Source organism: Ruditapes philippinarum, unplaced genomic scaffold, assembly GCF_026571515.1.
Source record: "Ruditapes philippinarum isolate M1 unplaced genomic scaffold, ASM2657151v2 ctg1027_1_1_1_1, whole genome shotgun sequence".
Lineage (NCBI taxonomy): Eukaryota > Metazoa > Mollusca > Bivalvia > Venerida > Veneridae > Ruditapes > Ruditapes philippinarum.
In genome coordinates, this window is record NW_026865483.1 from 129,216 (window position 1) to 155,449 (window position 26,234).

General features: G+C 33.7%; 1 protein-coding gene across 1 annotated transcript in view; it reads right to left on the reverse strand.

Moving 5' to 3' along the window:
• Positions 1–26,234, reverse strand: part of LOC132729277 (DNA-dependent protein kinase catalytic subunit-like) — a 105,958-nt gene that overhangs the window by 12,957 nt on the left and 66,767 nt on the right. The window contains exons 47-77 of the mRNA XM_060714999.1: positions 25,809–25,874; positions 25,309–25,494; positions 23,652–23,720; positions 23,038–23,172; positions 22,178–22,297; positions 21,668–21,811; positions 19,760–19,911; positions 19,337–19,468; positions 18,768–19,001; positions 18,359–18,508; positions 17,757–17,930; positions 17,240–17,329; positions 16,731–16,941; positions 15,799–15,955; positions 15,383–15,610; positions 13,995–14,107; positions 13,586–13,717; positions 12,892–13,071; positions 12,168–12,376; positions 11,574–11,712; positions 11,139–11,216; positions 10,168–10,278; positions 7,928–8,056; positions 7,411–7,509; positions 5,178–5,286; positions 4,687–4,798; positions 2,968–3,148; positions 2,593–2,737; positions 1,806–1,996; positions 1,107–1,266; positions 296–462 (exon numbers count right to left, since the gene is read on the reverse strand). Coding sequence (XP_060570982.1) covers positions 296–462; positions 1,107–1,266; positions 1,806–1,996; positions 2,593–2,737; positions 2,968–3,148; positions 4,687–4,798; positions 5,178–5,286; positions 7,411–7,509; positions 7,928–8,056; positions 10,168–10,278; positions 11,139–11,216; positions 11,574–11,712; positions 12,168–12,376; positions 12,892–13,071; positions 13,586–13,717; positions 13,995–14,107; positions 15,383–15,610; positions 15,799–15,955; positions 16,731–16,941; positions 17,240–17,329; positions 17,757–17,930; positions 18,359–18,508; positions 18,768–19,001; positions 19,337–19,468; positions 19,760–19,911; positions 21,668–21,811; positions 22,178–22,297; positions 23,038–23,172; positions 23,652–23,720; positions 25,309–25,494; positions 25,809–25,874 — 4,503 coding nt within the window. The remainder of the gene's footprint in view (positions 1–295; positions 463–1,106; positions 1,267–1,805; positions 1,997–2,592; positions 2,738–2,967; positions 3,149–4,686; positions 4,799–5,177; positions 5,287–7,410; positions 7,510–7,927; positions 8,057–10,167; positions 10,279–11,138; positions 11,217–11,573; positions 11,713–12,167; positions 12,377–12,891; positions 13,072–13,585; positions 13,718–13,994; positions 14,108–15,382; positions 15,611–15,798; positions 15,956–16,730; positions 16,942–17,239; positions 17,330–17,756; positions 17,931–18,358; positions 18,509–18,767; positions 19,002–19,336; positions 19,469–19,759; positions 19,912–21,667; positions 21,812–22,177; positions 22,298–23,037; positions 23,173–23,651; positions 23,721–25,308; positions 25,495–25,808; positions 25,875–26,234) is intronic.

Here is a 26,234-nt window from a genome sequence, read left to right on the forward strand (position 1 = left end):
AGAAAAGTTTTGATTTTTGAAAAAAAAAAGAAAGAAAAAATAAAGAAGAAAAGAAAGAAAAAAAGAACAACTTTCAATTTAAACACATATAATATAATTTCTAGATATTCACCTCTAGATTAGTATTAATATTTCTAAAAACTTACATAACTGTAATAAGTAACAATTGTATACAAACATAGCCTAATGCATCATCTCTCCACATTAATAGCTGTCACCAAGAACTTAGCAAATGTAGGTTTTTCTAAGCTAAATACCCAAGTAAAATCAGATCAGCTTAATTATTGTAGCATACCTTAGCAACAAAAGTTGACATTGTATCTGGATACATCTCAACAATCTGTAGTAACCGTGGAAACCTTTGTCGAGCTTCCATAGAATTTAACTTCATTGCTTTCAAAATACATATCACAACAGTTTCTGGGAAAGATTTAATACAGTTTCTCCCAATTGTCATCTCCTCTGAAATCAAATGATTTATATTACATGTTTTACTTCAGCTTCAAATACATTTAGAACATAAAATACTTATTTAATTGATCAACAGCGGCTGAAAAGGTCTTTTCAGTCAATATGACACATGGGTAAAACTAATCTATTTATAAATGCCTTGTTTTCAATGGAGTACAGTACAGCCTCTGTGGAGCAACACCATATGTGACATACAAAAATCATTGCTGTTGTGAAAACTTGCTCTAAACAAGCTGAATTTATTATGAATCTTTACATGGACAAATTGATACCATTGTTTTAAAGAGGTAGCTTGTCTTCAGGGAGCCATTGCACTATAACAACTATTAAGTATATTTATATTGCATGTAATCAACATAAACTGACATTACACTATGGATGCTTTGAAGTAAATAGGTGATGTCATCTAAACTAATGGTGCATAGTGGTGATATCAAGATATTTTATTCCTGTGATAATTTTTTTTATATATATTTCCTGATTATGATATCTAAAAAGCATACTCTACATTATACATCTCACAAATGTTAAAAAGCATTTTACAAACAATATAATGCATTATAAAATTGTTTCATAGTTAATATGAAATATCCCATAAGATCATAATCATATATAGGTTTATTATAATGTTTTACCATCTTCTTTAAGCCTGAGGATAGTGTCACAGTATTTAGCTGTAGCCAGGTAGGCCTGGTCCTGGGTGTAACTACCACAGCTATCTGTCCCTGTAACATCTTCTACAGCCAGAGATCCCTTCATCTTCTCATAACCATCACCCACTAACCTCTCTGTTAGCTAAACAGCAAGCAATACAGTACATTGTAAATGTATAGATAAACATTAGTCAAACATTACAAAATACTTAATAATATTTATGTATTTGTGTCATATGTCTGGTTGTCATGTTGATTTTAACACATTTTTTGGTCCTATCTTGGCAGTTGGCCATCCTAATCAGCTTTCCTGGATAACTAACCAGTAATAACCAAATTCTCCACAAGTAACAGACAACTAGACTGAAGAATTCTGACTTAGTGCTGAGAGAAAAAATAGACATTTCCTCATGCCAGAGATTAACTTTCACAAAGAAATTTCTTCTTAAAAAAAGGACTGAACCTGTGACCTTTATTACAGATCAGATGCTCTTCCTCTATAGTTAAACCAATGATCATGTCTTTGAATAAAAAGGTAAGTAATCAAGTCTGAAAATCTGAATTACTTATGCACACTTTAAAGCTTACTGATTAGCATTACTCATTTACCTATGTCCCTAAGAAATGTTAAAATGGTGCGGACTGGTGTCATTAATATGCTGATTTATAAGATTTACATACCTCTAATTTATCTAGTTTTTTCAGTCCAGTATAATCCAGCAGTTTCTGGCCAGCTTTTGTTCCATTTAATTTCTTTAAATCAATATCCTGGAGTCCTAGTGCCAAAAGTTCACGCCCTTGACCACCAAGAATAAAATGTTGCCTTCCAAGACTGGCGTTAGCTGCAAGAGCTTCAACATCCTCAATTTTACCTGTTACAAATTAATTCATATCTTCATGTAAGAAATCAGTTAATAGAATGAGAGTGATGATAGTGTAATCAGCTGCAATTGTCTTATACTCAAGCCCCAACCATCACTTTAGCGCAGACCTCACCCCCTCTGCTTCTTCCCCTGTTTGGTGTCTCAATGAATATCTTTACATAGGTAATGTTTGGCTTGACTATGTTAGGGTTAGCATTTGAGAACAATGCTCTCCCTTGATGAACATTTTCTCATGTTTAATAAAAACAATTACACTAATTGACTGGGTAAAAGATATTCAATCAATGGTGTAATGTCACATCTTTTATGACATCATGAATATTTATGAATATAAAGTAGTATAGTAGTATATACATAGGTAACAGTCATGTTGGGTTTCTTTGTCTGTATTTTTGAAGAGTACTGACTTGTTTTGAATATTCTAATTTGATATATGAAAACAGATCTTTACAAAATGAAAAATAAGGTACATGTACATCAAACAAGTTTCATTCAATAAATCTTTAATTCATGACAAAACAAAATAGATGACAAGCAATATAATATTAAAAATAACATTAACAACATATATACTGTAAACATACCTAGTTGATCTAGTGTAGTACACAAACTGTTTAAGCTGTCCTCTGATGGAGGTTCTAGAGAAGCTTGAATCTTCTTATGATGTGTGCTGGCATATAGGTGAGTCCAGTTACATATCAGAGACTCATTATCAGCTCTCTTACATGCCTGAATAATTAAAACGAAATGATTATATAGTGTATTAAAATGAAACAAAAAAACTTTTTATATTACTTTGAAACAAAATGCCAAATACATAAAAAATAATAAATAAATTCTAAAGCATTTCATGAGATAAACTGAACTGAACTTTTCAAACTCTCTTTAAAATTGTTTCTAACTTAAGTCTCGTTACATTTAGCAAATAAAATGGTACATTTCTAAGAATTATAACATACAGAATGTGTATCTTTGAGTATTTTCAGTGTGAGAGTAAAGTTATTTTGTTCTCTACAACTTGTAGCCATCTTGAGTTTCAGTTTAAGTTTGGTGTCTATGAACATATCATCATCATCATCGTCTATCTGAGAATCATCCAGCTTCTGTAGTCTACTGCTGATATGGTCGAGATATACTGACCTATAACAAGATAAAACTTTCTGTATGAAAAATACTTCTATCTTCTCATTTTTATATGCCCGAAAGAATTTCGGGCATATTATGTTATACCCCCTGGCATCCGTCCGTCTGTCCAGCCGTTAGCAATTTGGTTTCCGGAGCATAACTTAAGTTCCATTTGGCCCACAATATTCAAACTTCATAGGATGATTGCCCATATTGGGTAGAAGACCCCTATTGAATTTGGGGTCACAAGGTCAAAAGTCAAGGTCACTATGACCTTAAAACTGAAAACAGTTTCCGGAGCATAACTTAAGTTCCATTTGAGCCACAGTGTTCAAACTTCGTAGGATGATTGTCCATATTAGGTAGAAGACCCCTATTGATTTTGGGGTCACAAGGTCAAAGGTCAAGGTCACTATGACTTTAAAACTGAAAACAGTTTCCGGAGCATAACTTAAGTTTCTTATGGCCCACAGTGTTCAAACTTCATAGGATGATTGTCCATTTTGGGTAGAAGACCCCTATCAATTTTGGGGTCACAAGGTCAAAGTCACTATGACCTTAAAACTGAAAACAGTTTCTGGAGCATAACTTAAGTTCCATTTGGCCCACAGTGTTCAAACTTCATAGGATGATTGTCCATATTGGGTAAAAGACCCCTTTTGATTTTAGGGTCACAAGGTCAAAGTCACTGTTACCTTAAAACTAAAAACAGTTTCCAGAGCATAACTTAAGTTCTTTTTGGCCCACAATGTTCAAACTTCATAGGATGATTGTCCATATTGGGTAGAAGACCCCTATTGATTTTGGGGTCAGAAGGTCAAAGTCACTGTTACTTAAAAATTGAAAACAGTTTCTTGAGCATAACTTAAGTTCCATTTGGCCCACAATATTCAAACTTTAAAGGATGATTGTCCATATTGGGTAGAAGACCCCTATTGATTTTGGGGTCACAAGGTCAAAGTCACTGTTATCTTAAAACTGAAAACAGTTTTCGGAACATAACTTAAGTTTCATTTGGCCCACTGTGTTTTAACTTTATAGTATGATTGTCCAAATTAAGTAGAAGACCCCTATTGATTTTGGGGTCACAAGGTCAAAGGTCAAGGTCACTATTACCTTAGAACTGAAAACATTTTCCGGGGCATAACTTAAGTTCCATTTGGACCACAATATTGTAACTTCAAAGGATTGTTATTTGAAGGAGGTCATACTTTATTTAATTTCCATGTCTTACAAATGCTTCATCTTTACTTAAAAAAAAAATCACTTTCGGGCATATAATGCTTTGCCTAGCGGTGCTCTTGTTGACCTTGCAATTATGAGAATACTTTAGTCATTTTACCCCTTCTGCAGATGCAAAAAAAAAAAGATCTTGACAACGACTATAAAAGTGAGATATATACAAGACAGCTTATAGCTGAATAAAAAGATCTGACTCATTATTTATGTCAAGAAACAGTTTTACAATTTTTCCATTCAAGGGACAAGTTCATGTTTCTTGGACTCATGTGGAGCAGTGAAAACACTGCAGGACACAATAAGTGTGTTTATACCTATTGGTTACAACATCATCCCATATAGTGACAGGATCAGTAAGAAGATGTGGTGTTCTCTTACTCCAACCCTTCACTAGTGATTGAGCTGGTCCTACTGTACGAAAATTGTCTGAAAAATATATATACTGTAATCAGTTAACAAACCTCCCTAGCATCATGATTTTACGAAAATTTATAAAATTAACACTCTACTTTTTAAATTTATCCTCATCCTTCAATAAAAAATTAATTTTTACATAGAAAAAATAATTCAACAATTTTTATAGAGGTAAATTACTGATCATGGTCCACTTGAGATTGTCAATGCAAATTTTATCAAAGATAAAGAAATTAAAAAATAAAAAAAAAACAACAAAAACAAACTATCTGGACTGTACATAATTCATGGACCTGGCATTTTCATTCTTAATATCACAATTAAATAAATCTAAACTCCTAAAATTAAGTCTTAGTTTGATATATACAGGTATTAAGGTAAACTATCATACTTTCATCTGATATGAAATGAAGGAACTCATGCATCTCTGTAAGTGGCTGTAGTTTCTGTAGAGCTGTACTTCTACTGTTTGTCATCAATGTATCTGTACTGCTCCATTCCTTATAAAATAAATATCTTTATATCTATAGCAGTCTTAGTTTACATCTGCTTAAACACAATATAATGTTATAGTAGAACTCTTACCTTTCCTATGTACACCGTCTCTAACATCTGCACATTTGTTGTTTGAAATTATTTAAATAAACACATGTACATTTGACCTCCAAACAGACCTTGGCTATGAGTATTTAAACAAGAGCTGTCAGAAGGACAGCGCGCTCGACTTTTTTAGTGCTTGCCTATAAAACAAAACTTTGACAGTTAAGGGCACACAAGACTTTAACTAGGAATTTCTAAGTACAAATCAAGAAACATTTTCACAGAGTTATCTTCTCTTGCTTACAAATAGGTCTCATGATGGCACATAAGAACTCCAACTTCCAAAGTAATATCTCAAATGGTTAAGTCAACAAGTGGACAAGAATGAAAATTTTAACTGAGTTTCTAAGTCAAAAAGGGCCATAATTCAAATAAAATCCTTGACAGAATTACCTTCTCCTGGACATGTTTGGGAATCATGATTGTAAACAAGTATTCCAACTTTCAAATTAATATCTCAAACAGTTCAGTCAAAAAGTGGACTGGTACTAAAAACTTAACCAAGATTCTAAGTCGATAAAAGGCCTTAATTTTTAAAAACAAATCCTTGACAGAGTTACCTTCTCTTGCGTACAGATGGGGGTAATGATGTGAAATAGCATTAAAAGTTTCAAAGCAATATCTCAAAGGGTTAAGGCAATAAGTGGATTTTACCCATATTCAATGTATTTTCTAAGTCAAAAAGGGGCATAATTCTGTCAAAAACCTTGACAGAGTTATGTCCTCTTGTCTGTTGATGAAGGTCATGATGGTAAACAAGTATGGTCAGTTTCAAAGCAATACCTCCAATGGTTTTGAAATAAAGTGAGGTGGTACAAAAAACTTAACCAAGCTCAAGACACTTTCTAAGTCAAAAAAGGGCCATAATTCTGTCAAAAACATTGACAGAGTTATGTACTCTTGTCTGTTGATGGAGGTTATGATGGTGAACAAGTATGGTAAGTTTCAAAGCCATACTTGTAATACTTCTGAAATAAAGTGGGGTGGTACGAAAAACTTAACCAAGGTGTGACGCCGACGCCGACGCCGATGCCGGGGCGAGTAGGATAGCTCCCCTTTTCATAGAAAAGTCGAGCTAAAAATTAATATCTCAAACAGTTCAGTCAAAAAGTGGACTGGTACTAAAAACTTAACCAAGATTCTAAGTCGATAAAAGGCCTTAATTTTTAAAACAAATCCTTGACAGAGTTACCTTCTCTTGCGTACAGATGGGGGTAATGATGTGAAATAGCATTAAAAGTTTCAAAGCAATATCTCAAAGGGTTAAGGCAATAAGTGGATTTTACCCATATTCAATGTATTTTCTAAGTCAAAAAGGGGCATAATTCTGTCAAAAACCTTGACAGAGTTATGTCCTCTTGTCTGTTGATGAAGGTCGTGATGGTAAACAAGTATGGTCAGTTTCAAAGCAATACCTCCAATGGTTTTGAAATAAAGTGAGGTGGTACAAAAAACTTAACCAAGCTCAATACACTTTCTAAGTCAAAAAAGGGCCATAATTCTGTCAAAAAACCTTGACAGAGTTATGTACTCTTGTCTGTAGATGGAGGTTATGATGGTGAACAAGTATGGTAAGTTTCAAAGCCATACTTGTAATACTTCTGAAATAAAGTGGGGTGGTACGAAAAACTTAACCAAGGTGTGACGCCAACGCCAACGCCGACGCCGACGCCGGGGCGAGTAGGATAGCTCCCCTTTTCATAGAAAAGTCGAGCTAAAAATTACACTCTGTGTTATGTTTAAGTTCTCCTATCTATAAATTATCTGATTATTAAGCAGTGTTTCTGTGATATTATTACAAAGTACATTTAACTCATTCGTTTAAACAGTAAGTTTTGTGTTTTCAGTTGTTAAGTAATTGTTCCTTAAATCTTAATCTATGCGATGTATTCATCAAACTATAAAATATTTGCAGATATCTTTTTATAGTTCCCTAGCAAGTGTGTCAAGTTTATCATATATAATGAATGGATATATACAACATGAGACCTGCACACTGTAGAAGGTAAAATAATGTAGATTACCTGTAGAAAGAAGTCTAGGGCAGTTTTACAGTAATGTTTGGCTCTATCATAATCCTCCTGCCACAGATACATCAAAGCTAACTCCTCACTGTAACTGTTCTAAAATACAAATACATCCAACTTAAATATCCTTGTTTCTGTAGACTTATATCAGTAAAATGCCTTACATACCTTATAATATTCAAATTCTTTATTCTGTCTTTACACAAGAAATTATGGCAATTTATTGTATTATATAAGTGTTGAAATCATTGACAACTGTATGAGAAAGGGTAGTGCATACTCGAAACTAGTAATTTTTTAACAATTTTTTAAACATGTTCCAATGTTGTTGTGACTGTTCCTCTCATTTAAGTTACTGTAATTATATGACTTGTAGATAGATTTAGTTTCTTATCATCGGTAAAAGTGTGGTTTCTTCGTATTCTTCCTTTTCATCCCGATTGATACAAATAGTTTATGGAAATATTCATACATATTAATACTTCAAAGCATGCAATTTAAAAGAAAACGATACCTCTAGAACTAGTTTTTGTTCAGGTATTCTCATAGACTCATCAACAAAGTTGAGTAAAGACTGTTGATTCTCATCACCTTGTAACATCAACTTTACCTTGCTCTTCAAGATGTAAGGCAAAAAATGTTCCTGTAAAAATAAAAATTGTTTCAATTAACATCAACACTACAAGAGGGCCATGATGGCCCTGATGTCGCTCACCTGTATATAGCCCCCCCCCGGCCAATTTTTACCCAAGGGCTTTTATTTGTTTATTTGAACACACTTGGTAGACACCCATAAGAAGATGTTTCATGCTAAACATCTAAGTTCTAGCTCATTGGGTTTTTTAAAAGAAGATTTTTTAAGTTTTTACTATACACATATAGTTAAAAACAATGACACCCCTGGGGCAGGGCCAGTTTTGACCCCCGGGCTTTTATTTGAACAAACTTTGTAGATATTTACTTAAAGATGTTTCATGCTTAATATCTAAACTCTAGCTATTTGGGTTTTTTCAAAGAAGATTTTTAAGTTTTTGCTATACACATATCAGGAAAATCGATGACCCTCGGGGCGGGGCCAGTTTTGACCCCAGGGCTTTTATTTGAACATACTTGGTAGACACCCATTAGAACATGTTTCATGCTAAATATCTTAGCTCTAGCTCTTTGGGTTCTTTAAAAGAAGATTTTTTAAGTTTTGAATATATGCATATAGGGAAAATCAATGACCCCCTGGGGCGGGGCCAATTTTGACCCCAGGGCTTTTATTTGAACAAACTTGGTAGACATTCACTAGAAGATGTTTCATGCCAAATATCTAAGCTCTAGCTCTTAAGGTTCTCTTTAAAAGAAGATTTTTTTAAGTTTTTACTATATGCATATAGGGAAAATCAATGACCCCCCGGGGCGGGGCCAATTTTGACCCCAGGGCTTTTATTTGAACAAACTTGGTAGACACTCATTAGAAGATGTTTCATGCCAAATATCTTAGCTCTAGCTCTTTGGGTTCTTTAAAAGAAGATTTTTTAAGTTTTTACTATATGCATATAGGGAAAGTTAATGACCCCCTGGGGCGGGGCCAATTTTGACCCCAGGGCTTTTATTTGAACAAACTTGGTAGACATTCACTAGAAGATGTTTCATGCCAAATATCTAAGCTCTAGCTCTTACAGTTCTTTAAAAGAAGATTTTTTAAGTTTTTACTATATGCATATAGGGAAAATCAATGACCCCCCGGGGCGGGGCCAATTTTGACCCCAGGGCTTTTATTTGAACAAACTTGGTAGACACTCACTAGAAGATGTTTCATGCCAAATATCTTAGCTCTAGCTCTTTGGGTTCTTTAAAAGAAGATTTTTTAAGTTTTCACTATATGCATATAGGGAAAATCAATGACCCCCTGGGGCGGGGCCAATTTTGACCCCAGGGCTTTTATTTGAACAAACTTGGTAGACACTCATTAGAAGATGTTTCATGCAAAATATCTAAGGTCTAGCTCTTACGGTTATTTAAAAGAAGATATTTAAAGTTCTGCATGGAATTAAATTCTTTGAACAATTTTTAAAGGTGACCACCAAAGGAACATTCCTGTAAAGTTTGGATGAAATTGGCTCAGTGGTTTATGAGGAGATGTCATTTAAAGCAAAAGTTTACGGACGGACGACGGACGGACGCCGGACGAAAAGCGATCACAAAAGCTCACCCTGTCACTTTGTGACAGGTGAGCTAAAAAAGGTCTCTAACATTTGAAGCTTCACTAGTGAAAATAAGCCCATCTTACTTGTATGTTGCCTTCATGGCAAATTTACATAAAGCTCAATTTGGTACTTTAAGTCATTCATAGCCAGTGCCATTAATTAAATGACTTTGCTAAGTGTCATACAAATAAGAAACCACACCTCTTTCCTAATACCCTCCTAATAAAGGTTACAACTTATGGTCACACACATGAATAAAACTAAATAGTTTACGCATTAGAAAGATTTTTCAACATTTAAAATTTTGTAAAAGGCCACATAATTTTTTCAGGGCCTTTGCCTTCAATAGCTAGCAAAGATCTTAATTTTGGAAATAGATTGAGCATTATGTTTTACTTCAAAATTTGACACATTGGATAAAATTTCAAAAACCCAGATTTCACTGGCAAAACATGTTTGATCCTGATAGGGTCCATAGCTAGAGCTGATGAATGCTAGTTTTGTTAGTTTGTTGGAAGTGAGAAAATGTTAAAATAACATGCCATTGAATCAGATTTACCTGTAGAAATGTATCTTCCCAGACTTTGGAGAGATCAGGAGGACTGCCATCATCTACAGCTTCACAGGTAACTACCTCCAATGTGTCCCACTGTGACAAGTGGCTTAGACACTGAAAGTAAAATACATGCAGTAAATATTTAAAAATATACAAATACTATCTAACAAAAATACCATCCAGGAGGTAATTGGGGCAATGACCATCATATAACAAACTTACATAAATAATATCATATAGGTAAATAAAAATAAATTTGTAACATTGATCAAATCATACTCCCTTATACAACCAGTAATAGCTGTGACATAAGCCTAAAGTTGTGTTATTAAACATACATAATAGGAATGATTCACTAAGTCTGAGTCTGTTCATGAGAGATAATGTAAAAGTGCAATATCTCTACAGCGGTATTCAATCTTCAACACTAATATGCTGCGATCAAAAATTGGAAAACATCAATTACACCCATAAACAGTTTCAATATGAACTACGTAAATAACCGAGGTATATCCTGTAAAAAAATATGAGTTGTTTCCCTTATCTTCGAGTAAAATTGATATCTCTTATGCTAAAACAATACAAATTAAGCCGTTTTTAAACCGCTATTTTGTTGTGATTTAATGTTCTATTTTAAAATATATTACACCAATGGAAAGCTTTGGATTTTAGCTTAATTACAGTATAAACTTCAACACATCGTTTGACACCAAAGTATTTAAATTAACTGTTAAACCAACAATATGTCAAACCATTTTACTTAAGATTTATAGTGAGATAAGCACCCAGTAATCTTTACTCGAAAAACTACTGATAAGAATAGCCTGTCGTCTGCTAGTTTGGAAAGTGTTTATCGGTGTATAAACAACAATAGTTAATGCTGATTTGAGTGTTATTTGCAACTTTTATTTCCACACAAGACATATCTTAGCACATGTATGACATATAGGAATAGAATTATATATGTTTTATACCTCCATTCTACAGTCATCCCACAGGTCAACCTCCGCCACAAGTGGACTATCACCAGGCCAATCTTCTGTTCCCATTGCCTGTAGTATTTATCATATATAGAACTGACATCAGTGAGTCAATAATAATACTAAATCATTTAGTTTAGTGATTGCTATAATTAAGCAAGATAAAAAAAATATGGAACATTCAGTCAACAAGGTAAGTAAGACAGAGTGTTTGACTATTCTCAGTGATTGACAGTAAGAATAGGGTAATTATAGCAAGTATGCCCATCATGTTAAAAAATCAGAGAGAACAAGTGTGTGAAGTTTCCACCCATTCCCTTCAGTAGTATTGAAGATAAAAAGTAGATTCAGATAGGTTATAATTCAATTAACATATTCTACATTTTTGATGTGATCCAATAAGAACCAGAGTTCTTGCAGTAATTATACCTCATCATAAAGTTTCCTAGCAGCTGAGTAATCTCCCCTGGCTTCAGCTTCTACTGCCTTCTGAGTAATAGACTGTGTCCCTATTTTACCACTAAATATACCTAGTAATACATCATACTCATCCACTGACTTGTACAGTCTACAATCAGAATACGTGTGATATTAGTCTCATTCAAAACATAAAATAGAATTAAGTTTATTAATAACCTACAGCAGAATTCATATAGTTATCAGATCAGAGATGAATCAATAAATATTTGTTGCAATTATCTTTTTGGTTGAGTTCTTAAGTCAATACAACACTATGGGGACTTCAAGCTTTGTTGGTGAAGAGCACAATGCTCCTCCATACTTCATTTCAACATATACAAGAGTGAGCACTTAGAACCATTGACCTTTAAGCATATGCTGGTACACGAGTAGAGCCAGACCATCTATAAGCTAGCAGGATAGCTTTCTCAATCCAAAGTCCCTGATAGGATTCAAACCAATCGCAGGCTCTTATTTTATTACCAAACTTGATAAACAAAAATCAACTTAAGATGCATACAAAAAATAAGTATTACTACAAAAACAAATCAGTCAGTCTATAACCTAGCTAGTTCAATCCAGTGTGTAACTTCTTTAGAGATTGGAGCTTCTGTTCTTCCTCTCTTGGCAGCACGAGCTTCACCAGGTTCATGTATGATCAACTGTTCTTCCAACACTGCTATACCGAGAGGTTGTAGTTTACTAAACACTGCACTACTACCAACGTTTGATACATCAACTTTCAACTGTGATCTCAGGTTGAACAGAATATCCTGTATACAATATATATATATACAATTCATATAAACATTCTAACATCACTTAATAACAAATTTATTTAACCATATTATTTTTGTCATACATGTACCTTTTATCAATATATATTGTAAAAATAAAGTGTCAACATTTAAACACTAAAAGTTAATAATTCCAACAATAAATTTTGCTTTTGAAATAAGCACATGTCAGAAATTTATCATTGATTACATATTAAAAACCTTGATTAAAACTATCTCAATATTTTGGCATTAACTTTGTTACTAACAATGAAGTTTTGTAATACCATGTCTCTTTCATACTATTGCTAAATGAATTCCCCTTACAAATAATTAAAGTAGGATTTTTGCAAACAGATTCTTTTAGAGATATTACAAAAGAAATTGCAAGAACAAAACAAGAACAATAACAGACATGCATAATTATATTTTGGTCACTTTATCAACATAAGTGCAAGAATTGTTGTCAGTTTTGTTTCTTTAGAATTTAATAATTTTTTTACATGACTTACCAGAACACAAGCAATGAAAGGTGGGTAATATCTGGTGGACAAAGAGAGGATATTATCTAAGCTCTTGTTGATCTGATCTATAGTTTCTCCCATTTCTCTCTCCGTCTTTACCTCATCCATGTTGGCAAATATTGCCTGGAATATTGCACTTAGTAACAGCTTAGCTACAGTACTGTCTCTCTGTAAAACAACATTTTAACAAACTACAATAGAAACAGATTATATACCTTCCTTATTTCTGTAAGCGGCTGATGATGACAGATACGTAAATGTAGAAACAAGTATAACAAATAACTTCATGAGAAACGGGATCAAGATTTTTTGGGCAGGTTGAGTTTTAAGTTGGTCAGTATAGGTCATATGAGGACTTTCAAGCTTAATTGGTAGAGGAAAACCTCAGCTACCACTCTGTACATTATTTTAGGCAAAAACGAGTACCTAAGTAGAACCATTGATGTTCTGCAAGCTAGCTGGATAGCTTTCTCAAATGTAGAATCTGACAACACTTGTCTTATCAAACCTACAGCTTTGAGATGCAAGTGTTTTGAAGTTAACAATCTTAATCACTCAGTCACACTTGCACCCTGGGTCAAGAATCAGTTAGATTTAATACTATTGTGTACATACCAATCATTATATAAGTTTATATTTTAAATGTAGCCTTCTTAAATAACAATTAAATATGAACACATACATGTGCAAGAGCTTGTAGAGGCGCTATGATGTAGGAATATTTTATCTGTATATCTGGTAAATCTCCAGCACGATATTTACGATACATGGTCACCTGATTTTCTCTTCTAACCTTCTGCTCCCTCTGTGCTATCTGTAACACATAAATAAATATATAATAACATATCCATTTTCAAAGAATTGACAGACAATTTATCTATAGCGACCACAAAAGAAAATTCAGGATAAAAATCAAAGCTTGAACCATAATCAACATCATTAACCAAATTTAGCTTCAATAACATAAAATGATGAGATATGTCATAGTTAATTATCAAACAATTTAATCATTTCTGAATCTGATTGTACAGTGTAATTATAAACAGAAGATAAATGAAGAAATAAAACATCATATAGGTAACACTACATACCTCTCTCATCTGTTTTATCCTGGTTTGTTGTTTAGCAAAGAAGATCCGAGACTGTTCTCGGTCCTTTAAAAATCTACGCTTTAATCTGAATAGTTCACTCCCTTCATCAGATTCTGTAATCATATACTGATATATGTTAACTTCAATTTACATGTAAATATTTTCTGTGTAACCTTACCTTTTTATGTAATTATATATAAGTTTAAAGTCACAGCAACAATATTTATTTACCAAGTGAAATCTTGTTACAGGCCATATTCGTTTCAATTTTGAATGGTGATAATGACAATAGATAAGAATGAAATAAAGAATTTTGTTTTGTTTTGTTTTGGTTTTACGTCACATCGACACAGTATAGGTCATATCGCGACGTTCCAGCTTTACTGGTGGAGGAAGACCTCAGGTGCCCTTCCGTGCATTATTTCAGGCACGAACGGGCACCTGAGTAGAACCACTGACGTTCCGTAAGCTAGCTGGATAGCTTCCTCACATGAAAGAATCCAAAGTCCCTGCCGGGATTCGAACCCACAGCGGTGAGGGGCAAGTGGTTTGAAGTCAACGACCTTAACCACACGGCCACGGACGAAATGAATACTTAACATGTCTCAAGTTGTCATTTGAAAACCCAGAGTTCAGACCAGCTAACTTAACATTAACCCTTTACCACATATATACGCGAAACAACGCACTTTCCACCCCCCCCTCCCTTTTATTAGGCCTCAAATAGTGAAAAAATGTCCTATTTGGGCTCCAAACATAAGTTTTCATTTGAGAAATATTGCTTAAAAAGTTGAGCACTTTTTCGGCGCCGCCCCCCAATCAAAAGATACATCAGGGGGTTGCCAGAAGGGGGATGTGCCCCCTTCTGTTAGGGGGGTTTGAAGGGGGGCGGAGTCCCCCTCATCGCCAAGAAAATTTTGAACTTGTGAGAGGCTAAAAATGACCCCAGGTCGATCATAATGTAATGTTTAACCAACACTGAAAAGCCTTTGACTCTATCTCAATCCCTTGAGCAGTTGCAGCACTTTGAAATAAATTATGATGGGAAAAATCGAGGCAAAATAGTGATTTTTGGCAATTTTGAGATGTCCCTTCGTTGCCATGGTAACAGGAAATTTAAGACTGAGCATGTCGTTACAAAGGCAATGGTCCAGTCAACATTTGTGCCAAGTTTGATTAGTATTGAAGCATTTTTCATAGTTTCATAGCAGTTTGAACTTGTAACAGGAGGCTTTTCAGTGAAAACGGCCATTTTTCACAATATGCTCATGGGGGAAAGGGTTAAATAACAAATACCTATCTACCTCATAACAATTTAATAAAATCAATTGTTTTACTATATGAAACTATTCAGATTATTTGTGCAGCATCTTTGTTATCTTTCTTACCTTCCTTTTTAGCAGTTGATGATGATGCCTTTGGTTTAGAGAGTTTCTGTTTACCAAATCCTGGACCTGGTCTTGGTCTCCTAGAACCAGCTCCCTGGCTTTCACCCGTACCCACAGAAAACAACAGAGAGCTCTGGGTAGTCTGTGTTTCCATGGTAACAAAGCTTGTCTCAGCATATGTGTCAAGACTGCTCTGTGTTAGCCAGTTAAATGGTCCTTTATGTGCTCCTACACAAAACAGCAAGAAATAATAATAAATCTATAAAGATGAAGTACTTAACTTACTAATAGAATTTAACTTTCCATGTCAGTTAATTTTTCTAACTAAAAAGGAGTGCATGGACATTATTGTCTTTTGTTTTTAAATATCATATAACTTTAAAGACTTCAAAACAACTTGGTTATTGAAGCATCACCTGGGTCTTGTGTTTGTGTAAATTGTTGAACATCTTGTGTTGCTCTCACACCATCAACTGTATCATCTACCTCCATCATAGACTGAGAGGCTTGAGTAGCAAACAGTGGTGTCATAGCAGCATGTCTTTGTCTCCATGATGATTTTACAGAATAATCCTACATATAGCAAATAATAATATACATCCTGTTTACATATACCTTTATTCAACTTAATGTATCATGGTTAATCTGAGGTAGTTTTTGCAAAATAGGACCCTTTTCATACCTTTAACATGCCAAAACAATTTCGGTTAAACTACAATTAAGAAGTAGTATAAAGCCAAAAGATTCATTTCTTAGGTGACTTCTCTGCCAAAATTATGAAAACCTTAACCTAATTCCCAATCAATATTTGTTAGCTCTATTCTGGCAATACTGTTCAAGCAATGCACATAAAACAATAGCTGTTAGTTGGACAGTGCCCTGCACTTTTCTCAGTGCTTGACAGTAATGTTGCATACAAACATGACAAACCTTAACCACAAATTTTCTAATTTTAATATAGGGCCATATTTCAGTCAAAATCCATTTCTGAGTTATAGGCCTTGGATATTGACCTCCAATTATGGTCACAAAAACATGTACATAGACTCAAGTGAATACACAAAGTAGATTTGAAGATTGATGTTGCATGCAAGTTTGAAGCAGAATTTTCATAAAGTTCACAAAGGACACAATTCAGTCCAAGTCCAAGCTAGTTGTGACCATCTAATATGATCTTGAAGATGTGTGTGAAATTTCAAGTAATTAAGCGTTTGATGAGATATGATGTTGTTCGAGAAGTTGCATTATAAATTTTAACAGAAGCGTAGAAACTAAAGCCTGATTCAGTAGGGTTGCCTCTCAATTATTTGAACAAGCAATCTGGAAAGTATTTCAAAAAGATACTCACAGAAAACTTGCATTCTGACAGAGGATGTTCAAATATTTCTCTCTGATAATCTGGACTCTTTGAAGTCATTTCTAGTAACAGGTTGGTGGCATAACTCAGGTATTGTTGTTCTGTAACTGGGGAGTACATGGCCTCTAACATAGCAACAAGACGATCTAGTGTTGGGGCAGGTAATCTTGTCTCACTGCTCCAGAAATTCTGAACTTGTAATCTATAACAGAAATACTGTGCGAGTGTGTGACGGATAAGTGTTCTACAATCTTCCATCGATCTTAAATAGACTTCATTTTAAGTAATGAGTTATGCTATAAGCACACCAGACACAGGTAATAATTACTCATGACCTAATATTACATATAGGTGGTGCAATGAAAGGGTGACACACATAAGAAAACAGTAAATATTGTTTACAAACTTCTTATTAAGAAATACATAACTGTATGCAGATATTGAAATGAACTGTTATCAACACGAAGTTAAAACACATAAACTGTGGTAGTTATCCTGACCTGCAGTGTAGATCATCATCTCCCAACCCCTTCAGTAAACTTTCCTTGGTCTGCTGTAAAATTTTATCAGCTTCTGCAGTATCCTCATCTCTGAAATATCATATAGACAATAGATATAGAATTTGAGGATGCATGAAAAACATTATTTTTTTCTCTTTATGATTTAAAATTCATTATTTAACTTTCGAAAACAGAAAATAAAAGATTACCTCAAAATATTAAATTATACATGTTAAAGTCATTTTGAGTAAGACAAGAATTACTTAACTGTCTCAGATTAAAATACAACATTCTTATAAATAAGATACTAAGTATAATTTGCATGTGAGTATTATTGCCATGCATTGTTTGTATGTATATATGGTTTGTACATATGTCTTTATGCTGTACCATGCATGTGACGATCGCACTATTCTTAATTCATCCTTGAAATTACTAATTGTATTTGATAGTTAATGAAAAGACATTGTAATTATGTTTTACATCAGTATGTAATACCTGACATTTCCAATCTTACCTGTAATTATCATACACCCACATAAGAATGTCATACATGACATTTCTACAACCAGTACTTGGGTTACTACAGAATGCAACAATGTTTGGCATCAACATACCAAGCTCAGCTGACTTTAGTTTGGGTAGTACAGCCTTTACAATCTTCAGTGAGACTTGTTGTGTAGCTTCATCCCTAAAATACATGCACATCAATATGTCAAACTGTTACATTTATCCACATATCAAACTGTAACTTACCACAGAAAAAAAGGGTAAAACAATCGTTAACTGTATAATTTTAACTTAAAGTGATAGCAATAATCCAGTCAGATTAATAAGAAGAATCGTGATATAATATGTAAGATGAATATATAAACTCTGTGTTTACAGGAATTTTTGTACCAAGTAAATGGTAGTGGAGAAAAAAGTTCAAGCACTGCTCAAGATCATGTCTAAAGACTTGTGGATAGACACCTATTCTTATCAAAATAAAACAGAAGCACAGATGCAATAATTTAACACAAATATTTCCTTCACAATCTCTCTACTCTTTTGACATCAGTTCATCAGAAATTACAAATGGTTTTATTTTTCTGTATTTTATCATCATTCAAACATTACCTATGTGAGAGACAGGTGATTATTCCTTTAGACTTTAGTTCCAGGAAGGCATTCTCCATGTGCTCTACCCTAGAATGTAACACCTCTAGACACAGTGTCCGGAACTCACCATGAAGATTTGGCAACATAAACAACAGCTTGTTCACAAATCTACAATGAAAAATACAACCCATGTTCATTCTCTAATTTATTGAGTCTAAAGTTTTTGCTGCAAACTTAAAGGTTCTAATTCAAAAATAAACACTATATCTTAAATTGTATTAACCTGCTACAAAATTTCATAACACATGTAACCCAAGAGGAACATATATGGAACAAAAAGTAATTCATCTTTTTAACATTTGTAAGCTATAGAAAATTTGTTAACATTACTATAATATGATTGATGTGATCTAATGTTTGACTTTACCTGTCTGCTATAACAGGGTAATGTTTGTGTATCCTATGGACACAGGTGATGAAGTTATCAGGTCTGCCTTGATGTAAGTTTGTCATCAAATTCCCCACATATGTATGAAATGTTCCTTCTTTCTCATCCTCTTTATCAGCTAGATACTGGAATATCATTCCACATACCTCCGCTGCTGGGGCATAGGTTGTCTTCTGATTATGTCCCATATTATTTGCAAGCTTTGCAAAAAACCTGAAAGATACAATTCAACTAAAAGCCTTATTCACTTGTTTCTAAAACTAGTAGCTGTCTGTTCAAAAGAGAAGTGTTGAGCCAAACCAATGATTTTCTATTTTTGCATATAACATCAGTAAAATGAGCTGAAAGCTGACCATAAAACACAAGTTTATCTAAAAGCCTGATTAAATATTCAGGTAATATAAATATGCCTAGATCCAAAATATAACAATAAAAACAAAATTTTACTTCCATACAGATGTTGTTCCTTGCCAAATGTTGTTTTATTTTTTGGTTGCATTCAAAGCATAAATGTAAATGAATTTAGTATGATAGAATACAAGATTTACCTGTCTCTGTCAACAGGTGCTACTGGACCATAAGGAGGGAATTTACAGGCAATGACCACACCCAACACCTGTACACCTACTATGTTTTCCTTTGATTTCATATCTGCATTGTTGAATTGGGTATATATCTCCCTGAAACAAAATAAGTCAGGAGTTAAATTGGGCATATCTATCTATCTAAAATAAAATAAGACAGAAAAGTATAAAACAAATTAATGACAATTTGAAAAAAAATCGTTGTCCCAATCAATTAAAATAATCTTTCAATGCAAAAGATATTTAAATATCATCATATTTAACACTTTTAGATTTAGCAATTTCTGAAATATGCAGTACATGTACTTAAATAGCAAAGAAAATAATGCACAACATAAAAACACAGATTTAATTTGGTTGTGTCAACTTATCATGAATATTACTTACTGGTATGGTATCTCCACTCTGTCTTTCCAGCATTCGAGCAGTGTCTTTAACATCTCTAGGTTATTTCTAAATACAGGTCGTGACTCATGGTAAATGTTTTTCACAATGAAATGTACCAGTCTTGATGCCAAAGCTTTGTCTTCAACTGTATCCTAAACAAGTATACAAATATTGCATAATTTGATTTTCTTTCAACAATTTCGCCTTTTTCACAACTAGCAAATGTAGAACATTGATCACTCTTCATGTCACACTGTAGTAGTAAAAAATACAACTGGTAGATGAAAACCTCAGGTGCCCTTTCGTGCATTATTTCAGGCATAAACAGGCACCAAAGTAGAACCATCAACATTCCCTAAGATGGTTTGTTCACATAAAAGAATCCAAAGTCCCTATGAATCAATAGTGGTAAGAGCTAAGTGGACTTGAGTCAATGAAGTAAACGTGTGTAAAAATGAAAATAATACACAAAATGAAAAGGACAGTAACATATCTGTCTCTCAGAATGAAATCTATGATATCAAGCCCCATAGGTGTAACAACTATCTTCTCTTGTCAAGACGGCAGATTCATGCTCATATTGGTCTTCAATATTCAGCTAAAATAATAAAGCTAAATCAAACAAAACTAGAACTATCACTTAATGTGATTAATACCCCCACAAGTCTGCTTCGGAAATGAGGATGTTACTAGTAACAGAATACCTTGTAAAAGAATTGAAACATAGAGTTATGGTTGTGGGCAATTAAAGATAATTGTGGTTCATGTATGTTGCATTTCCTTTCAATGTGGTTGGCCATTATGGTTCTTGTGCACTGCACTTCCTCTCAATGTGCTGGACCATTGTATGAAGTTATAATGAATTCCAACAATTAGTCTTCAAGTTATGGTCCGGACAAAAGAAAGCAATGGAAAAGTAACAAAGGGCAGTAACTCTGTAATTAGTCAAGATAGAGTTATGGTTCTTATGCACTGCACTTCCTCTCAATGTGCTTGACCATTGTATGTAGTTATATTGAATTCCAACCATTAGTCTTCAAGTTATGCTCCGGACAAAAAAAAGAAGGCAATTGAAAAGCAACAAAGGGCAATAACTCTGTAATTACTTTAGATAGAGTTATGGTTCTTGTGCACTGCACTTCCCCTTATTGTGTTTGACAATTGTATGAAGTTGTTTTGAATTCCAACCAGTAGTTTTCAAGTTATGCCACGGACAAGGAAAAGTAACAAAGGGCAATAACTCTGTAATTAGTCAAGATAGAGTTATGTTTCTTACGCACTGCACTTCCTCTCAATGTGCTTGACCATTGTATGTAGTTATATTGATTTCCAACCATTAGTCTTCAAGTTATGCTCTGGACAAGGAAAATGCAACGGACAAAAAAAGAAGGCAATTGAAAAGCAACAAAGGGCAATAACTCTGTAATTACTTTAGATAGAGTTATGGTTCTTGTGCACTGCACTTCCCCTTATTGTGTTTGACAATTGTATGAAGTTGTTTTGAATTCCAACCAGTAGTTTTCAAGTTATGCCCCGGACAAGGAAAACTAACAAAGGGCAATAACTCTGTAATTTGTCAAGATAGAGTTATGGTTCTTGAGCACTGCACTTCCTCTCAATGTGCTTGACCATTGTATGTAGTTATATTGAATTCCAACCATTAGTTTTCAAGTTATGCTCCGGACAAGGAAAATGCAACGGACGTCTGGACCGACCGACCGACCGACCGACCGACCGACCGCCCGACCGACCAACCGACCGACCGACCGACCGACCACAGGGTGACTCCTATATACCCCCCCAAACTTCGTTTTTGGGGGTATAATTAATAACTTTTTAAATGCCTATATTGACAGATCAGTAATGTTATATTATTGGACAAAACTTGATTTCATCTCCTGTATTTACCTGTGGTATAGCTACTTTATGCCAGGAAAGTAATAGTACTATCAGGTCTACAATAAAATAATTGATACTTCCACCACCTAGTGGTCCACTTATAATTAGCTGTATAAATGCTTGTAACCAGTGACCAGCATATGGCTGAAATACCTGTAATACACAATGTTCATCTTATATAATATACTGGAACAAAACATTAGTGTGTAAATGGTTCATTTACAATATTACCATTTGATCTCCTCAAATCTTTGAAAAAATACAAACCAGACATTACTTTTGTAAACAATTATTAAAGGTAGTCAATGATGAATGACAGAAAAGTCTACTTTAAACATACACAATTTGAGAACAATAAACTATAATTCATAATACATGAAGGGCTTATCTTTAACAAAGGCTTAAATGTAACTCAGGATCTTTTTAAATGATCATTATACTAATATAACCAAAATTATGTTCCAAGTCATATGTTCTTGTCAACAATAATGTTTTGGAAAATTAAAAAGATCAACAAACCTTGGCAGTGTTCATGATGAGTTTGGCAATGAAGAGTTTGATGTTAAAATGTGTTCTAGAGTTACACATCTTGGTATGTAGTTTCTCCATCCATGGAGGCATAGGAGGCATACTGGTTCCCTATATATTGTATAAATAGTATTTGTATACAGACAACAATGTAGTATATTGTATATCTATCTATACAGGCTCCTATTTAACATTCAACAAAATCATTTATGATTGAGACTAGGGATGTCACGTTTATCCATTTTAACATGTACGGTCGTTTGTTGTTTTTTTTACTAAAAACCAGTAATAAAATTCAATAAACGGTACCCGAAAATAGTATTTACAAAGAAGAGAAAATGTTTTAAATGTTTTAAAATGATTCTAAACATTACCTTAGTTTCTTGTAATTTGTTTGTATTTTAGCTTTTCTCAAGAATGTATATTTTCCAATCTGATCAAGTACAGTACCAGAAAATAGTCACCCCATATTCCAATATGTACTGTAATCGTTTTGAGTACAAGAAAATGCCAACAAAATGTCATATCTTCTCATAAAGAAATTAAGTTAATTTTGAAAATCTAAGGATTTTAGGAGTATGGTCAGTTAAACGTTTGACATGGTTATCCTGTCTCCGTTTAAATGGTTAACATTTTTTCTTACCATGTCACCCCTAAATTTGACAAAACTGTTTAGTGAGAACTTTACAATTGCTTTTACAATGTTTTACATTTAAAATAACATGTACTGTTTACAAGACAAAATCTTAATACATGTTGCAAATATGAAGCAGATTATGTTTCCCTAACCATTACGTTTTTTTTGTTTGTTGCTGTTTTGGTTTTAAGATGATAATCATAAAAGGACGTACATGTTTAACTTCTGGTGTTATTTTATTTTCCTGCATATGTTTAATGACAGCTATCAGTGTAGGCATACATTCATGTTGATTGAGATCATCCATCTCTAACTCTACATAATCCTCTTCTACAGTCACTGTTGTTTCCTGTATAACATTGTACAATAAAATCAGGTGTTGCCATGGCAACGGAAAAAAATATATACATATAAGCAACAATAATTAATCTAATCTACAAAAATACTTATATATATCTAGTATGTACAAGAACTGACTTGTATGTTTGTATGTGATTGAATGTTGTATCTTCTAATTTATATAAATTAACAAATGATAAATTAAACATCAATTTTAAATACTTGATATCAACATAAAACCATTCTATTTCCTTTGATCATGTTGAATTCTTCTATACATAGACATTTTTTTTACTTTAAATCATAGTTATACATGTAGTAACACAAATGTAGATTGTTCACCATTTTCAAAGGGCCAAGGGTATTGGTTGTTCATTGGTTTATGTTGTTTTTTGTTTTATTTTTGTTTTACATCACACCAGCACAGTACATGTTTCATACTAAGCTTAAATACTATGATAAAGTTATGACTATGATAAAACAGTAAACCTGATCTTCCTCTATGTTAGTGCTAGATGAAGTCTTCATCCTCTTCCTGGCTGGACCACTTGATAATGACTGAAATATCACAAAATGAACAATAAACTAGAAATGTGTCCATAGGACACGGATGCCCCCACACGCCACTGTTCTGTCAATCTTTTGACTCTAGGTCAAATATTTTTTGGACTACATGTGCCACAAGTTGAAAACTAAAAATCAACAAAGGGCCATAATTCTGTTAAATTTGGTCGCAGCAAAAATTCCTTCCTTTACTACCATCTACACATTAAGGTTGTTAATCCCTGGAAGTTTAAGCAAAATCTGCCATCCGGTTTAAGAGGAGTTGCGTTCACAAAATTTCTACATAGTATATAATGAAAAAATCAACAAAGGGCCATAATTCTGTTAAATTTCGTTGCAGCAAAAATTCCTTCCTTTACTGCCATCTACACATTAAGGTTGTTCATCCCTGGAAGTTTAAGCAAAATCTGCCATGCGGTTTAAGAGGAGTTGCATTCACAAAATTTCTACATAGTATATAGTGAAAAAATCAACAAAGGGCCATAATTCTGTTAAATTTGGTCGCAGCAAAAATTTCTTCCTTTACTACCATCTACACATTAAGGTTGTTCATCCCTGTAAGTTTAAGCAAAATCTGCCATACGGTTTAAGAGGAGTTGCATTCACAAAATTTCTACATAGTATATAGTGAAAAAATTAACAAAGGGCCATAATTCTGTTAAATTTGGTCGCAGCGAAAATTCCTTCCTTTACTACCATCTACACCTTAAGGTTGTTCATCCCTGTAAGTTTAAGCAAAATCTGCCATCCGGTTTAAGAGGAGTTGCGTTCACAAAATTTCTACATAGTATATAGTGAAAAAATCAACAAAGGGCCATAATTCTGTTAAATTTGGTTGCAGCAAAAATTCCTTCCTTTACTACCATCTACACATTAAGGTTGTTCATCCCTGTAAGTTTAAGCAAAATCTGCCATCCGGTTTAAGAGGAGTTGCGTTCACAAAATTTCTACATAGTATCTAGTGAAAAAATCAACAAAGGGCCATAATTCTGTTAAATTTGGTCGCAGCGAAAATTCCTTCCTTTACTACCATCTACACATTAAGGTTGTTCATCCCTGTAAGTTTAAGCAAAATCTGCCATACGGTTTAAGAGGAGTTGCGTTCACAAGATTTCGGGACGTACGGACGGACTGACGGACGGACTGACGGACGGACAAGTGCAACGCTATATGCACCCACATTGTGGGGGCATAACAAGAGCTATCCATAATACAGCACACTCAAATATTCTTAGTGCTTGACAGTATAAAAAAGGATCATAACTCTATAAAAATGTAATTTATAGAAATGGGATTGTACCCATAATGCTGCACGAGGAACAAGTATGTGAAGTTTCAACCAATTCCCTTCTATTTTGGAGATACATGTACCAATTTGCATGCAAAAAAAACTTAAGCAGCCTGATAGAGACGCCCATGTGAGCACAGCAGCTCTCCCTATAATTCAAAATGTCTAGCTAAAAATTTAACTTTAATGAAAAAGAAAAACTATTTTTTGGGGAAAAAATGGTAAAATAAGATAACAGTATTGTGATGAATATAAGTTTAACCAGATTAAGAGAGATAGATAGAGATATTTTACCCCAGCAGTTCCTGACATGGTGAAATACTGTGATACATCTTCACTAAGACTGCTATCAGCGAGGTATTGTGAAGCTAGATGGTAGCTAGGAGATATATCCTCTATACTGTCATCATCTTCCATTCTTCTCCTCTCCTTCATCTCCTGATGTATTGTCACAAACTTCTTCTTTCTTTCCATGGGTGACTTAAAATAATCAGAACATTCTAGTCAAAAGTATACAAATTGTAAGTAAAGGCAGTCAAAATATCTTAGTTTAAATTTGTAGGATAAAAAAATGATATAGAATAATTTTAAGTCAACTAGTTTTTGATTTACCATCAAGTTTCAAACCACATCATCATTCCATTCAATATAATTATTGGGAAAATCTCAAGTTGTTTAAGAAACATTGAATTAAAATATGTTACATGGCATCTTCACTTGTCATAATTCATCATCACACATCCAAATTAGATTAGATTACAACTGAACTCGTAAAAGCTAAAAACATGGCATACCTGAAGTTCTACTTGGAATTCATAAACTCTGTCTTTATCTACTAGATTTTCCAGCAAGAACTGTCCCTGTTTATAATATAGAAATCATTAAATCATTTCATCATATACCCGTGCCGCTTTTACGACTCTGTAAAAATGGTATTGCACGACCGTGCATATAAAATATAGACGATATTTGTTTAGTTCAGTGTCAGATTGGAATATATTTCACCGAGTGAGCACCAAAAGGTATATTTCGCTCGTGATTAGGTGAAATATATTTCGATCTTTCACTAAACTAAACAAATTTTCTTTTTATTTTATGCAAAGAAAGTTTTAAAAGACATTTTAAGCTAAAACTAAATGAAAAGCGCGCCAAATAATAATACAATGTTACATCATTTACGACGTCACGTTATTAACTTGGTTTCCAGTTCTGTGCACACT